Source organism: Setaria italica, chromosome I (assembly GCF_000263155.2).
Source record: "Setaria italica strain Yugu1 chromosome I, Setaria_italica_v2.0, whole genome shotgun sequence".
NCBI lineage: Eukaryota > Viridiplantae > Streptophyta > Magnoliopsida > Poales > Poaceae > Setaria > Setaria italica.
Window position 1 is genome coordinate 4,995,476 of NC_028450.1, and position 17,186 is coordinate 5,012,661.

Below are 17,186 nucleotides of genomic sequence, written 5' to 3' on the forward strand. Positions count from 1 at the left end.
CTTTATATAAAAATTGTAGATCCACAACTTGGAATCATCTTGTACTAAAATAATTGATACAATGTTCAAATCTAAAATTTGGTGAAATTTTCCTTCTCGGAATAGCATATCTTCAAAAAATCATAACTAATTCATATGAACTTGATAGAGATAATCTTTGCATGAAATTGTAGATCTTGAAGATATCTATAATAGTTCAAACTTTTTTCATTTGGAATCATCTTGGTACTCAAATAATTGACACAATGTTCAGATTTAAAATTGTGTTGATTATTTGAGCACCAACATTGTGTCGATTATTTAAGCACCAAGATGATTCCAAATGATAAAAGTTTGAACTATAAAGTTGTAGATCTTGTCGAGAACTACAATTTCATATAAAGTTTATCTCCATCAAAGTTCATATGAATTAGTTATGATTTTTTAAAGATATGTTGTACAAAGGAGGGAAATTCCGCCGATTCGACCGGCGGCAAGGTTGCTACGGTGCACCTTCCGCCAGCTGAACTGGATATAGCCGTTTCAAATGGCGGTATGCGTGTAGATTTGTAATTTTTTGTTTGGATATATATTTTTGCAAAATGCTAAAATAAAAAAAATTCGTGTTCCTCTCACCCTGGTCGCCCAGCAGGCCCGTCCAGCCGTCCCGCCGCCGCTGAAGGCCCTCCGCAGCAGCTGGCCCAAGCGGCATCACGCTGCTGCTCTCGCTACTTTAGTGAATTTTCTCCTAGCAAACCTTTTTGTTGGTTTTGCTCTAAAAAAACTTTTGTTGATTTTTGTGCATGAAGGATATGATGGGAAATTTAGATAAGGAAGTCCAACATTTAGCAACTTTTTTTTAGGACAATACATTTAGCAAGAGCCTAGTTATAGAAGAACGGCTTGTTTATTCCTTCAGTATGCTTTGAATTTGGCCTCTCTTTGTTTTGGACTGATGGACGTGGCACAAATCGAAGGTAGCATCTTGGATATTTACAACCTACATGGCTACATACACAATTATAGTGAGAAATTTTGTTAAGAAGAAAAATCTGGTGAAAATTACAGAAGAGAAAACTCTCGGCAGTCTTATGAAAGAAGACTATGGTAAAGTGTCCAAGGAAAACAAATCTAGTGGCAACCTGAAACTGGTACCAGGTGTTCACTGAGACCTTGAGGTTCTTCGGATCAGACTATAAAAGTTATAAGTCTCAAAAGACAATGAAAGTGAAGAATTCCGGAAACTGCGAGGTTTGTTGAACGAGAAGATAAAAACCTCATCGTGTGCGTTCGCTGTTTTTTTAAAAAAAAGAGAGAGAGAGGAAAGATCGTATTACAACGCTCAGATATCCATTCTTTTCTTACAAGTTACAAAATTGTAGCAAATTCACATCTCTGAACATGGTCCACCTCTATATTTTAAGAACATTTAGTAGTGGATAAAGATCCACGTTCCTTTTTTGGTAACTTCAACTAAAGACTACTCAAAATGTTACAACACGCAATTAGATCATCCATCCAGACATCATGTTACAACTACAAAAGATCCATCCAGACATCATGTTTGAAACTCTGGAAAGCAACGCAATTAGATCATCCAAACAACACGCAACTCTTTACTCATACATTTGATCAGGGGCTACAAAACAAATCCACCATGAACAAATAGAATCGAAACTGCAGATCTTGCAGTATGATCATCAAAATTAAGTCAGGATTTGAGCGTCGTGACGTAACATGGTAAGTAGGATCCAAAGAGCATACACAAAGCAGTTCATCTTCATCCTATCCCAAGTGATCATGGTTACAATCACCTCCCACAGGATACAGAAACAAAATGAGGTACTCACACGTCCTTTCATTTGCTTACCCAGATATCTATAGCTAACAGTTCTGTACCATCTCCAGGATAACCCAAGATTCATCAGCAGGCAAGAAGCACCACAGTTCTATTCTGCTAAACAGCCTCTCAAAAATGATTTGTGCGGCCTGACCGTAGGATCAAAGATCAGCCGCTGATGTTGCCGAGCCAGAACAGCATAGGGAACTGCACAACTGCAAGGAAGAGCAGGAAGTAGTGGTTCCGGCTGGGGTGCCTCTCATAGCTCCTTGGCCCACCCAGAAGAACCCTCTTCATGGTCTTCACAAGGAAGACTCCCGTGCAGATGCAGAACCATGGCATGATGAAGTAGTAGAGGTAATTCCAGAAGATGCGGGCCAGCATCGCGAGGGAAGTACCAGCAAAGCCATATCCAGCGTACGCTACGATGTCCAGCAACGGAGCCTCACCACTGCCCAGGGAGTACAGCAGCCCTTTGATGAGGATAACTTGCAGAAACCAGCCAAGTATCCCTTTAGAGAACTGTAGGGTCAGCGCCTCAGGGGTAAACCTGCATCACCAAGCAATGCACCCCAGGATGAATCCCCAATCATGTAAATCACAGTGGTTCAAATATTTATTTGGCTTCCTGTCTGTGCTGCTAGTACAGTGTTCTTCTCTAATTTCAAATGAAACGCAAAAAATTGCTCACAGCATAAAAGATATTTACCTTCCAAGAACTCCCAAGGCATACCCAGCAACTACAATGTAGGTGCCAAATGCCATCAAAGGGATGTACAAGTCTGGTGCATTGATATCCTGGACTGGGGGTTTGTAGGATAGCCTTCCTCCTACTGGTTCAGTTATTCTTGTCCAGTGACCCTTAAGGAAAGCCAGGCATATGTTAAGAGACTTCACAAAATCGCAATATGCAAAAATTCCTGCAGAGATAAATGAAATATCACCAGCTCTTACCCTGTGCAAAAAAGGGAACAAGATGACCTTCAGTTTGTTCCTCACATACTGGCTGTTGACTTGAAAGTAGTACTGAGGGTCGGACAAATATTGTGTAATCTGACAATGACAGAATGAGGTTTAGACTTTCTAATTTCGGGATAGTTGCACTGATCTCTAAACAAGAAACCTGTGAACAAACTTACATTGCTCTGCATAAATTCAGAACTTGAATCTAAAATCCTCCCACCATATGCTTCTAGTCCAGTACGGATCAGTCCTGATCCAGTACCATTCAAGGCACCTCCAAAAGGGTTTGCTTGTGGATTTGTAGGCCTGCCACCTAGGCCTCCCAAATCACTATTCATCGCTGCCATGTAACTGAATAAAATAGCAGTCAGAAGAAACCATTCAAGGATACAAAGTATGGTCTACATCATTACATCTCATCTTTAATTGTATAACCTACTGTCCACAGTAACACAACAATATTGTGGTATGTGCTACTGAAATAGCATTAGGTATGATTTTTTGCCAATCAGACTTCTGTTGGCCGAAAAGAACAATTTGGACCTACATCAAATTACAATATTCTTGATTTGAGATTGCATATTACGGAGCAGTCTAAATAAATAACAAATTAAGCACCTTTCCAATGCAATTATTATTGGCATCGCTGTTCAGTATTCACAAAGCATTATGAAATCTACTGAGGAACCAATGGTAACTACAGATGCAATTGAAGCAATGACAATCTAGAGCCTAATCAGATTCGAGAATTTGTAAATTGTATTAATTCTAATGATCAGGCCATTTTACAACCTTTTTGAGATAACACACTTAAGCATTTGTTGATAGATGAGCTAACCCTGCATTGCATTTCTGAATCTCAAATAAACGCTACAAAAATTTGTATATTCCGATCCTGTGTAGCTGCCTTCCTATATCCTACCCTACCTCTTTGTTATGGACAAATACTACTATCTCCAGTCCTTTTTGTTTGATGCTTTAGACTTATGAGCTAGTACAGAGGTACTAAGAAAATGAACAAGATGTCCATATGTATTCGTTAATTTACTACCACACTAATTTGTTTATCTCTGATAATCACATAAATTCAGTGACCTACAAGTAAAGACATCAAATCTTGTAAATGTAAGCACACATTTAAGTGAGATAGTGGGACTACACATCAAATCTTCTCAAAACCATATACGTCAAATAGGAAAACACTACTCCGCTCCAAATAAAGAAAGAGACCCTTGATATTTTACCCAGCTACTCAACACAATCTGGGTGCCGTTGCATTGCCATCCCACCTCCATCCGTGCAATCGTTCAGTGGTCTCAATGGCATGTACATCGACGCCCAATTTCCCAGCAAAATACACCACGAAGAACACTGGATCACTCACAGGCCACAGAAAGCGGACTTGACGTCGGGATCACAACTTCCAGATCCTGCCCAACCCCCAATTGGGTAACTAAAATGCACCCGCGCGTTGAACACCAACTTGTGCGCAGTCGGCTGCGACTGATCTTGCGCGCAGTCGGCTGCGACTGATCTTGCGCGCATTTGAAGTAAACAAAACCCAACCGGAATAGAACCACTCAGATCAGCAGTCCCCGATGCAGTGGCGCACCTTGGGGGGTACACAAGTACACCCGATATTTTTAGCAAAAAATCCTAGTAGGTAGAATACACGGCCAGATCCGAATACAAATAGCATAGCTAGGGTTCGGGGTGTTCGATCTCGCACGGCAGGAAGGGAAGGGAATGGGCGGGCATACCTGGCTGATGCTCGTCGCCGGCGAAGACCTGGAACAAGGGCCGGCGCCGCTCGCCCCCTGTGGTCGCCGCTAGGGGAGAGAGAGGTGAAGGCCCGATAGAATGCACTGAACCAATGCTCTGAAGTCTGAACCCCCGAGAGAATACAGGGAGGAGCCAGAGGGGGACGGACGGCTACCGCTGGGAATGGGATCGGGTGAGATTGCGAAACGATCAGTACCCATGTCCTCAATCATTTTTCTGAAGATTACGCATACTCGTCACCTGTAAAATAGACTTGACGCCATCTTAAAAGAAGTAAAGTAGTTTTGATTTTCTTTATAAAAAAGTGTAATTTTCATCCATAAGTGTACATTCATCTTTCATATTTCATTACTAACTAAACCGGTGCATTATCATCACTACCTTTGTTACCTTTGTTTAAATATAAGTGTACATTCATCTTTCATATTTCATTACTAACTAAACCGGTGCATTATCATCACTACCTTTGTTTAATAATGGTTTAGTACCATCTCATTGTGATTTATGTAACGTAATCATCTGACTAATCCCTACTTAGCGATGTAATATGCTGAGTCAAAGATATAAAACTAAAAAAATTAGTAAATAAATTATCTAAGTTGCCTATTTCAAAAATTCTTTTTTGAAAAATTAACAGACCAAGTGATTGACTCAATATTAGACGTGGCTAAATAGTGATTAGTAAAATGATTACATGACCTATACTGATACTATATGATACTAAACCATTATTAGATTAAGGTGGGGATGATAAATGCACCGATTTAGTTAGTTAAACGATTGATTTGCACAAAATGAAATATGAGGGATGAATATCACACTTTTGTATACTTGAGGGATGAAAAATACATTTTTTTTCTTTTTTTATATATAAGGGTTATTTTGAATGTGGACCTGCCTATCTAGATCCCTGCTGGTACGCAGCTATGCACAGGGAATAAATACCAACGAAAGGTATGAATCCTTTCCGTTGGCAAAATGTTGCTTTTATTTACACATTCGCCCATTAGTCGAGGCAAACAAGAAAGCCGAGGGCTCATCAACGATAGTAACGACAAGAGGCCGATTCCAAACCATTACCGCTTCATCAATGATTCTTCACAACTGCTGATCCATGCTACTTTAGGTCTTTTTTGGTGCAACAAGATTAGAGGGAAGGAAGCCAGCCATTCTCATCAGCTATAATTGACATGGCACACGGATTGAACATACAACCTTAGAGTCAGGCCAACAAAGGGGGAGAAGGAAAAAGGTTAGCTAAATGCTGCAGACCTATGTCCAATCCTCACAACTGCAGAGGAACCATTTCCTATCTTGCATCAAATCCCTCTATTTGAATCAACTTATGTTAACAACGGGTTTTGGCTTCTCATCAAGTTTGCTCTCTGTGGCTACAGCTTGGGGCCGGCGATGATGTTGCATGACCGTCAGTTGATCTGCGAAAAGCAAATCCCTCAGGCAGCGGAGCTGCTGCCGCTCTTTCTCCATCAGCATCTCCTTGTGTTCAAAACGGCATATTTTATCTTGGATTTCCTTCATCTGAGAAAGGTTTTACAACAAAAGATGATAGAGACATGAAGTCGGTACATAAATCAATTTATATTAGTTATCATCCCATACTTCTAGTGTTGGTACCTGGACATCCACTATATCAGATAAAGATTGCTCTATGTTGCTCCGTTCCTTCTCAAGTTGTGCCCGTGCATTAGTGGCAGCCTCTTTGAGCAAATCGTTAACTGAAAGCCCATTTGTGTGAGACGATTCTGAAGAGAACAGTAATGTCAGCAGGCAAGCATGCATCAGGCACTTAGCAAAGATTTTGATACTGTTCATCATTTAAGTGCCAACCCTAAATAATTCAAGTACAAGTGCGTTTACAACTATTTTCACATGGCACAATGCTATATACTAGAAATTTTATGATTGAGCATAGTGCTCCCTTAGGATATAATGTACAAACTGAAGCCGTTCACACAACATTCAAACTTCCACCAACCTCATTGTTGGGTTTGCATTTTGCACATTGCTGTGCAAGCAGTATGTCGAACATCTATATGGCAGAAGTTGCAAAAGGAAAAAAAAAGAGAGGCAAAGACATGATTTAGAGAGCAGAGTTTATACCTTCTTCCATGGCGCTATTTATTGAAGAATCAATCTCACCGTCATTTAGATCAACATGGGATTGTGCAGAAATAGCTGCTTGAGCTGCAGCTGAGGCCGCATCTGAACCCACAATGGCTGATAAGAATGCAACCTGGGAAAAATAACAGTTACTTAGTTTTCTCCGGATTCAAAGTAGGTACAGTACAAGGCAGCCGATGAAACATGCCTGCCACCAGCATGCACATGTGAGGCCAGTGTAACACATTTGTGCACCATGCATACCAAAGTTAGGGATCACTTTATAAAATGGTATACCAGAGGTTGTTCAAATATTATTGCAATGTTTCATGCTGGTTCTGAAGTAAAGAATATGGGCTATACATGTGTGGAACCAAGGCTACTTGAGGAAACGTTGTGTACATCAAATGATAATGATATGGAATCAAATGCAATTTCCAGGTTACATTCTTAAATAGATGAAATGACTCAGAAGTTAAAACTCACAAAAATGATCTGTATTGGCAAGTACCATTGCCGCCTTTGCTCCTAGCCCAAGCAAATGTCATACTGCTTAAAAGTACTCTAGCCGCTACCAAATCAGGATAAAAAGCAATGACACGGACCTGACCCATAATTGGATTGCTTGCGTCTGCCAGTGGAGTGAGACGTAGTCGTTTTGAGACATGTGCTCCAGGCTCATCAGTAATGTCGCCATCATTCTCAAACCCCATTCTATCCTCCTTAGGTCCCATGAACTGTTCTCCAAAAGGTAATTGGATGAATCTTGCAATGCAGTCTTTTTCTGATCGACTACCAACATACTCAGACACCTTTTTCCAGTCCTCGCCATAATGTAAGACAGCCTCAAGCAAGTGAAGAGTTTCTTTGTCTGTCCAATCTGATTTTGCATCTTCAGTAATTTCGATTCTCTTGAAGTTTGCAGCAGTCAGACCCGGCCGGTAGTTATTACATACAAAGCATCTAGCACAGAGACTTATATCCGCCTGATCACATGCAAAAGGTCAATATGGGCAACTTAGAAACTCTTCAAATTAAAAATCTAAGAAGTCAAGGAAAAAGTTTCAGCCAGCATGGTAAGAACAGTATACAATGACAATAGCTGAAACTATTTGTTTCACTTGAAATGACATGAACTTGATCTGTATTGTTTACAATCTTCATTACATGTCCATGCCACTTTGATTGGAAAAATTAACTGTATAGAGAGTCTAAGTTCAAACTTCACTCTAAAGTGATGAATAATGACACCCTCCAGAAAGAAGAAATGAACCAATGCCTCTACTACAAAAGCTGAAGCAGTGTGCCAATGCCTGAACAAGTATACATGTTCCTACATGAGAAACATTGTTGTAAAACTACAACAGGCCTACTGGATACAACACTTCCCAATTTATTCAGAAGAAACAAAATTTGGCAATTGCTGAAACAAACATTTATCGACCACCATTTATCAATAAGCTGATTGCCCACCAGTCCTACACTCCTACTGCCCCTTCTTGACAACAATAAGAAGGATAAATACCTCAAATATTTGCAGATAATTTTTGTGCACACAAGTTTCATCGTGCCCTCAGTTTAAAATTCATGAACAACTAAATATAACAATTGTGGAAGCAAAAATATGCTTGCATACAACATGGGATTTTTGTTGAAAAAGGTTGTTCGTTCACCTGTCCAAATACCCTTTCCAGGAGACATGTTAATGGATCATGAACCAACCCGGAACACATTCAAACCCCGCCAAATGAATTTCTTGGTACCGAACTCATAACCACAACTATTACTCCTTGCAGTACATAACATGAGAAACCAAAGATACAGATTTTGGCAGCTCAATTTTTCTTAATGTTACCAGCCAAGACAAAATGCTTTTGCACTGCAACTACACTAACTGGTATCCCAAATAGTAGCATTAATGCGCTAAGTAGTTCTACTCGAACCTAAATGTTTCATGCTTATTACCAAATCTATAACCGTAACAGAAAATTTATGCAGCGGTGCATATGTCTACATCCGTAATGGAAAATTTATGCAGTGATACACTTATATACAAGTCCACAATACAAAAACACTCACCTTATCGCAGGCGTAGTAAGCAAGCCCACACACAGAGCGGCAACCAGTGCAAAGCTTCCTGGGTGCTGTTGCCCCAGAAGGCAATGACGGCTGTGGCGCAGCCTCTTCCCTCTTCTCTTTCGCCTGCTTTGAGCCCGACGGCAAAGCACCATAGTTGATGAGCCCCCATTCCTCAAGGAAGTCGAAGACGCGGCGGACGGAGCCAACATCGCCAACAAGTCCCCGCCTGGCCTCCGTAAGCGTGAGCCGTCGACCCGGCCGCGCCCGGAACCTCCGTATCAGGGTGTCGCGGTAGTACTTGTACGCGCCCGGGCCCCGGCACCCGGACGCCGCCGCGGCCTCCCCCTCGAAGAACTCCGGCAGGAGGCGGCGCTCAGTGTCGTGGATGGAGTCGAACGAGAACCACGCTGCAAGGGAATCCACGGTTAGGGTTCCATGTTTCAGCCTCCAGAAGAGGTAGGCGCCGCCGTGCTAAGGCACCGGTTTGATTTACCTGAATAACTTGGGACGGTGATGATGTAGGATGGATCCTCCGGTCCGGATGCGGCGGCGGCGGCGGAGGTAGTGGACGAGGGGGCTGGAGGGGCCTCCGACTTGACGGGACCCAAGGTGGAGGGGGCCCGGGAAGCGGGTGGTGCTGCGGGGCGTGGATGCGGAGCCGTTGGTGTCGGCACGAAGTTGGCGTTGGCCGCCGGCGCCGGCGCCGGCGCCGTCACCGTCGCCGTCGTTGTAGCCATTGGAGGCGGAAGGGGAGAAGGTGCGGAAGCGGCGGTCGAATCGGGTTTGGGTGTGATAAAAAAAAGGAGGAAACTGATGCGTGCGTGCGTGTTGGGCTTATGTGTTGGGCCCCCAGTAATGAATATGCCCTCATAAGTAGCCCACACAAAGTAAAACAGTAATCGAGCCGATGCGGTTTATTACCACATTGTAAAAGAAAATCCACGTGGCACTTTCCGGCCTCCCCATTGGCCCAACCACATCATCACTATCCGTAGGCCCACTGGATGACTAGACCGTCTCCTTCCTCAGAAAGTGATAGCCAACTGAAGAAATGCGTGTTTTTTTTTTCCTGAACGGAGAAGAGAAGAAATGCGTGCTCGCCAACGAGCCCAGCACTCAGCTGCCACGTCTCGGCCGTAGCCGCCTCGCCGGGCCAACGTCGCCATGGCTGCGGCGGGGTTCAGGGGAGGAGGGGAATACGACCTTCCCCTCGAGGAGGTCGACGCCGTCCTCGCCTCCTTCTCCGGCGACCCCGCCGCCGTATTCGCTCCGCTGCCGGCACCGGAGGCGGTGGCGGGGGCGTCGCGGGAGCTGTTGGCTCCTGGGGAGGGCCTCCGGGAGGGGTTAGGGGAGGTGGAGAAGTTTCTCATGGAGGACTACGAGAACGAGGCAGGGGTGGACGGGGTTGATGAGTTCTTGAACGGCGTCTTCGTCGGGGACGGCGAGGACGACGGGAGCCCCAAGACCACTGGAGAGAGGAGCGCGGATGGGGCGTCCGCAGGGGAGGATGAGGAGGTTGCGGGTGCGGATGGCGGCGATGATCCTGACGGCAAGAAGAAGAGGAGGTATGACCCTCTTCTTTTCCGTGTTTTTGGTACAAAAATAAATCCAATTGTCTGCAAATTTCGAGTCTGAATGTTGTTATGCCAAAGTTTGTCAAGGGAATAGCAAATTTGCTACAAGTATTATGTGTGGTATAAACCGAATGGAGGGATAATTGGGCATCGATTAGTGTGGGAGGAGGAACTGCTAAACTTTGGTTTTTCATAAGTATCTAGTTCAGTATATGTATGTACAAGTTGAATGACCCGGAATAATTGCATGATTAGTTTCTTCATGGGAAAACTGCAAGTGTAATGTTCTCCAGAACTGACTGTAAGATGATTATGTACAGTGTTGGGGAGATGAAGAAGTACTGTAATCCATAATAGACTTATAAGTATGTAAACCTTTGCAAAAAGATCAAATACTTCAGGTCTTTTTCTCTGGTTTTCATTATTTCTTAGTTGAGGTTTCAGGCTGATTAGGTTTGTTGTTCAGAACGTGAGCAGCACATGCATCTCTGGCCTTCCATTATTACTTGGAAGCTCAGGCGGAAGCCCGGTTACTTATGTTTTCTCATATGAATCTCCAGTCTCCCGCTATTCAAGATCCTATTTGCGTGCCAACCCAAGACATGCTTATCAGACTTTATGTATTAACGATTGGAAACCGTTGAGGTATTTGTGCAAATAGATATAATAGTTGCGGAAACTCTCCAAATATAAATAAGTATACGAAAGATAAAGAACCCCATTTTTCTAGTTCCTATGATGCACTGGGAGCTTATAGACAGAAACGAATCGGTTTGAACAGTCCCTTGTGGCTCCGATGGAAACTAGATCAACGCGTCGTTGGGTCAAGAGAAGTTCCGATTGAAGTTCAATATGAATCTTTTGGGACTTATCATGAGATTTATGCCCACTATCTGGTAGTGGGAAATAGAAAAAAGGAAATCCGTTCTTGTGGGTTGGAGACTTGATGAGCTTCTTCTCAACTCATGTCCTGCTTATGAGGCTGCCCCTTGATCTAATAAAAACATTTATACTCTTTAAACAAAATTTGAAGAAAAAAATGTATGATTGTCTATGTATCTTCTGTTGTTTTTTTTTTGGTGGCACATTCATCACTACTGTAAATATCGATTGAGAGGTTGTCATGAAAGATGGGTAACTAGAGAACCATGTATGATACATTTGTTTGCTTCTTGGTTTGGCAACATATAATATCAGTGCCTTTTGTGTTGTGTTTCAATAGACGAATGAGGAATAGGGATTCTGCCATGAAATCTAGGGAGAAGAAGAAGCTGTATGTAAAAGATCTGGAGATGAAGAGTAAGTATCTGGAGGCAGAGTGCTGCCGCCTAAGCTATGCCCTCCAGTGTTGCGCTGCTGAGAACATGGCGCTTCGCCAGAGTTTGTTGAAGGATAGGCCGGTTGGTGCCCCCACAGCCATGCAGGAGTCTGCCGTACTCACGGGTAAGATCTGCCAGCATGTACATTAGTTTCAGTGCATCAGTCTTTACTTGTATTTGGGATCCACTGTGGACATGTTCATCATTCTTCAGTGCTCTCAGGATGGACTATGAACTTTGCATCATCCTTTATGCTAGTTAGTTTTTGGTAGTCCTTGAATAAATCCTTTTACTGTATAGCCTGTAGGCATGATTTACCTTGTAAGATTTTGAATCGCTTATGCTAATAACACCAGGATAACTAATCAGGTATTGAGTTCCACATGTTCAAAAAGGAGATACAAAGGCAGTACTCTTTGGCTTCCTTGTTTTTCCTGATAGGGCATTTTGACCTTCATGTGGTGTTTTGTTTATCTTTTTTACTGTTGGCGAAGTTATAATCCATATTCATTTAATATGAAGTAGGAGATGTAGACTAATTTCTTCCGGCAGTCATGTGAAAGATGAAATGTAACAACCATATTTCATTCTTTTTTGTGTGGAACAAATTCCGATTCTGAGTAGCTGCAGATGGTTTTGTTATACTATTGCCTATAATGCAAACGTTTCTTGTGTGCAGAAACCCTGCCGCTGGTTTCCCTGCTTTGGCTAGTGAGCATCGTGTGCCTGTTCCTGACCCCCGGCGTACCCAACAGAAGCCTGGTGGCTCCAAGCAGCCTCGGAAGAGATCTCGCAAAGCTGGCCAGAACATCAACAAAAGGTGTAAAGATGTTCCGAGTGGCAACAAACCGTGATGATCCTAGGAGTTTGGAACTCGTTCGCCTTGGGAGACGCTGCAGATGCGCAAGGGCGAGGATCAAGTCACCTTGGTTGCCTTGGTATGCAGTAGCTGCTACCGCGGGACGCCGGTCATCTTGCAAGCCTTCTCTGAGCTGTTGCTAAACGTGTTGGCACTTTGGAACGCCTCTGTATGCACCATCGCTGTGAATCTTTGTTCCCTTCTTTTCCTGACACCTTGCTGATGTGCTTTAAGAAAAAGTAGTTCAGAAAATGGTGTTTAAAGTCGGTGATAACAGCAGATAGTACCGAAAGAGGGATTTGCTAGCTGGGTCACCAGTTGATTAAGTCCTGAACCTTTCAATCTTTCTTGTTGGCCCATAGCCTTTCTCATTTTACCCCTGGAACTCGATGTGAGCTCGTGATCCTGCCACCAGGAATCAGGAAGTAAGATTGACACAGGTCCTGGTTCGTAGTCCCGTAGTTCAGGCTCGTTGTGCATGTCAGAGAAAAGGCTGAATTGCTCATTTAAGAATGTTGCAGAGACGAAGTAGCGAAGGATAATTGAAGTCGTGGAAGACGTAAATAACTCGATTATACAGGGACAATATTAATCAATACCATCGGACAAATTAAATGCCTATCACATTCAACATTTCAGTCCAACATTGCTCCAATGAACGCAATTAGACAAGTGCAAGAATAATAGTCATCGTCTCATCGACATCACAAAAGATTACAAAGATTGCCCCATGATGTCCCAAACACCAACAATTTGCAGCTTCCTAAAGCATAGCGAAACATGCGAGTGCATTACTTCAGAACAACTACCCGGATCAGATCACAACGCCAGCTTGGTCAATAAGATTATACTAAAAACAGGTGTATACACCACAGGTGGGTCTCACGGACCGTGCAGCCACAAGGCACGACACCGTCATGGAATCAGATGTAGGAGGTCAACTAACTGGGTGGGTACAGGCAGCGTCAGCCATGGACCGCCAGCAATACGGAAAAACTGCCTACTCAGCACAAAGAAGAACACATCAACAGCCACACATTCCACTCAGCTCCAAGAGACCAAGAAGACCACTTTACAAGGTTTTGCCACCACCACTTGACATGAGCGAGGCAGCAGCGGCGCCAGCAGTTGCGACAATTCCAGTTGAGTGTCCTGGTTTCGACAGGTGCAGCAGCCTGCAGCATTGTGTGAGTAAGGATTATTAAAAGAAGACAGTTTGATTCATCCGTATATACCTTCCAATTGGTGTCTTGGAATTCAAGCTAAGAGGTACTCACGGTGCAAGATATTCACAGAACGCAGTGACGGCTGAAACAACGTCATTGTAATTGTCAGCAGCAGCAGGAGCTGTGATTTCCACTAGCTGTATGCCAGGAGTGACCGGCACAGCTTCATCGGTTGCATGGAGTCTTGGCATCTTGTTAGCAGATGTAACAGTGACGGTGATCTGGGCACCTCGGTGGAAACGGAAAGCAAAACCAATCTTCAAGAGTTCATGGTCTAACTTGTACCCTAAAGTGTAAAAGTACTGCAAGACATTCTTGCTAGCTTTGCTCTCTACAATTGTACGGACCAGAACTGAGATTTGCTCTGCACCAGCACCTCTCATGGCACCACCAACATGTCTTATGGTCCTACAATCTTACCACAATTAATGACACACACTACAAAAGGAAACTTTTAGCAGCTTAACACGGCTAGTTACCAGGATGGTGTGGGTTGAGCTAAGTCACACAACAAACGAACCTCTGATGGGACAACACCTGGATCATTGAAAGATGTCAGTTAATATACCACTTGTGTAAGAATGGAAGAGCAGATTAATCACAAACTAACCTAGATTGGGTCCACTTTTAAGACAGAGCTCGTGCACCCTAACACGCTCTTTTGGGACACCAGAGAGACCCTGGAGAAGAACCTCAAGAGCCTCAACATGCTGCAAAACGTGAAGATCAATCAAAGGTTACACTACTAATGACAGGGCAGTTCCAAGGAAAAAAAAAGGCAGAGCAGTATAATGAAGGCTAAGTGACATTCAGTGCACAACACATCAACTAGAATATACAAATGAATTAAGTTCCTCTCTATTGTAAAAGCACAGTGATAGATCAGGTTCTCCAACTGCATATTAAATGTTATTATTATGTGAACATGCTGAGCAGGAAAAGCAAATGAAACCTTAGTGATCAGAAGCAGTCCTTCAAAGTGAGGAATAAATGATTGGCATGCAGTGGTGCACATGATCTATCTATCACTTCTGTGAAGTATATTTTTTTATTATTATTATTAGTGCCAATCTGTGCTGGAGTGAACTGAAAAGTGACCAGCAACTAGTCATGGAGACAGCGAGTCAAAGATAATCTCTAGCAATTTATTATTTGTGTACATTAACTTCTAAAACCAGTCCATGCTTACCCAAAAACATGGCTAGTCAATGCACTTTCTCATTCTTAAGTATATAGTGCAGAGATTTGAATGGGTTCTAAATTCTATGATTGATGGCTCTCTATTCTAAAGGTAGTTCAGCACGAGGTAGATCACCAAAGTTTGGCTGACTGAATCAAAGATTAGCATACATAATATTTAAATAGTTTTTACAAGTCCTCATCAGAAAGCAATTGATCAATTGGTGTCTGAAAGAAACAAGAAAGTAGTTATCTTTACTACTATATAAAACATTTTGTAGTTGAATGGTATGTTCTTTCAGGGGCGGATCCAGCCGAAAAAATCATCCAGGTCATGGGGTCAAGTTTATTACATGATAGGGTTTTTCTTGAGTCCTAACAGTGATTTACTAAAGGATTTACAAATTTCGTTGGGGTCGGCTGACCCTGATAAACAGGGCTAGATCTGCCCATGTTCTTTTGGCTCTCCCTCTCTAATTCTCTGAAAAGACTGCCAGGCCAATCCTTCCACCCTAAAATTTTGTTACCGAAAAATAAAATAGAAAAGGAGCAAGATTATTTTCATAACAAACAACTCAAAAAAAATATATTCCTACCTAAAAATCCCTCACAACAAGAACAGAAAAGGTCACCTTCCCAACAAACAAAACAGTTTCTAACCAATCAATCCTAGCCAGAAAAAAGATTCTTTCTCTCACACAAATTTGTTTTAGTGAATCCTATCCCCCCTAGATGCTCTTAGTTTTCCAAACACACACCAAATCCTCTTAGTCCTCCCAATTTTACCAATCACTGACACAAATGAGCAATACTTTTTGTATCAGAGATTGGCAGGATCTAGTACTGGAGTCGATGTCGAAAAGTAGGCGCAGCACAGTGGTGGAGGAAGTGAGACTACTGGAGAGGAAGCTCAACTGAGCACTCAAAGCAGCTAATGGAGTGGTCCACACTAAACTCAACACTCAACAGTGGTGCTCAACATTTTACATCAATATGTTTTTTTAGCGACTGCAATGAGAACTCAATTAGTTATGCTGAAATGTTCAACGACGGAATAAATATTCTAAATCAACTCAGAGAAATTTCTCTGACGAATATTAACATTCTAGAGACCAAGTGTTGAAAATACTTGTCAGATCTAGATGCAATCGGCTAGCGCAAAAGCTTATGCCGGATCAACAACCTTAGAACACAACAAATTAGGCTACACAACCCATGATGAAGGGCTACTAAAAGTTTGAATGCGTGAAGAACATTACATAAACCATCATTGCCGACTCGCATTACGGCACAATACCTGGGTCTCGATGATTCCCTGCACCACGCACTCCATCGGCCTACTGTCCCTGCTAGCGGAAGACTGAAAAACGAACAAACATCATAATGCCTCCTAGGACGGAATACAAATAGCATAATTTAGGGTTTGGGGGTGCTCTGTTTCGCGCAGTAAGGAAGGGAAGAGAAGGGGAGGGCATACCTAGTGGTGCTCGTCGCCGGCAAAGGGCCAGGTGAAGACGTCGCGAGGGGCGCCGCTGCTCGCCCAGTCGTCGGCTTGTCGCCGCCAGGAAAAGGAAGAGAAGACCAAGTGAGAAGAGAGGGGAACGGGGGAAAGAGAGAGACGAACGCCCAGCAGGCAGCGACGCGCTGGGCCTCCCGCCTCCCTCGTACAGAGGAGAAAACAGAAGTGGGCTGAGAGATTCGGCCCAGGTCAAGGATAGAGATTAGGAGTTGCTTTTTCTTATTTAATTTAATTTTAGAGATTCAAACCTATGCATAAATATTTCATAAATTAATCATGGCATGCTGTGCCACAAGCCCACGATGAAGATGGACTTATCAGTGACGCAACGAATAAACCACAATTAATCCTATGCATTCTGGTTTTAATTAAGGAAGAAAAAAATATAAATTAATTCTATTACAAAGATATTTAATTTGCATAGATAGGTATAGATAGTATATAAAATAGAAAAATAAAATAATATGGTTTTAGTCATCCGTTACTCCGCTCGATGTGTGTTGGATCTCGACGCGTACAACGTGAGGAGGAAAAAAAAACTGGCTGCAGGTTGCTTGCCGAATGCCGACAGACAGAGAAGGAATGAGAAGGGCGGCATGTATTTACATGCTTAGAAAAAATTGATCTGATAAAATTCAATCTACTTTAGAAGACCATTCGTATTAGGTGGAAGAGTAGTGCATGGACTAATTTTTAACGTGGTCACCTCGGATATTTGATATCAATTAAAAGGACGTGAGCTAATT

The 17,186-nt window shown here is 42.8% G+C and overlaps 4 protein-coding genes across 4 annotated transcripts; 1 reads left to right on the top strand and 3 right to left on the bottom strand.

The window, feature by feature from the left end:
• Positions 1-1,572: 1,572 nt before the first annotated feature.
• On the bottom strand, positions 1,573-4,745 carry LOC101752879 (protein YIF1B-B). The gene is made up of 5 exons (XM_004951534.4): positions 4,543-4,745; positions 2,959-3,133; positions 2,774-2,872; positions 2,529-2,680; positions 1,573-2,369 (listed from the first exon to the last, which is right to left on the bottom strand). The coding sequence occupies exons 2-5, from the start codon at positions 3,127-3,129 to the stop codon at positions 1,988-1,990; spliced, it is 804 nt and encodes a 267-aa protein (XP_004951591.1). The 5' UTR covers positions 3,130-3,133; positions 4,543-4,745; the 3' UTR covers positions 1,573-1,987.
• Positions 4,746-5,534: 789 nt separating this feature from the next.
• Positions 5,535-9,561, bottom strand: LOC101753541 (SWI/SNF complex subunit SWI3B). Its single transcript, XM_004951535.4, has 6 exons — positions 9,258-9,561; positions 8,765-9,171; positions 7,291-7,671; positions 6,686-6,818; positions 6,200-6,327; positions 5,535-6,103 (listed from the first exon to the last, which is right to left on the bottom strand). Exons 1-6 carry the CDS (start codon positions 9,499-9,501, stop codon positions 5,903-5,905), a joined length of 1,494 nt encoding a protein of 497 aa, XP_004951592.1. The 5' UTR covers positions 9,502-9,561; the 3' UTR covers positions 5,535-5,902.
• A 255-nt stretch (positions 9,562-9,816) lies between these two features.
• On the top strand, positions 9,817-12,875 carry LOC101753963 (bZIP transcription factor 50). Its single transcript, XM_004951536.2, has 3 exons — positions 9,817-10,329; positions 11,561-11,781; positions 12,337-12,875. The coding sequence occupies exons 1-3, from the start codon at positions 9,929-9,931 to the stop codon at positions 12,657-12,659; spliced, it is 945 nt and encodes a 314-aa protein (XP_004951593.1). The 5' UTR covers positions 9,817-9,928; the 3' UTR covers positions 12,660-12,875.
• A 244-nt stretch (positions 12,876-13,119) lies between these two features.
• LOC101754358 (mediator of RNA polymerase II transcription subunit 18) lies at positions 13,120-16,721 on the bottom strand. Its single transcript, XM_004951537.4, has 6 exons — positions 16,399-16,721; positions 16,219-16,281; positions 14,353-14,452; positions 14,222-14,279; positions 13,794-14,150; positions 13,120-13,691 (listed from the first exon to the last, which is right to left on the bottom strand). Exons 2-6 carry the CDS (start codon positions 16,252-16,254, stop codon positions 13,589-13,591), a joined length of 654 nt encoding a protein of 217 aa, XP_004951594.1. The 5' UTR covers positions 16,255-16,281; positions 16,399-16,721; the 3' UTR covers positions 13,120-13,588.
• Between the last annotated feature and the right edge of the window lie 465 nt (positions 16,722-17,186).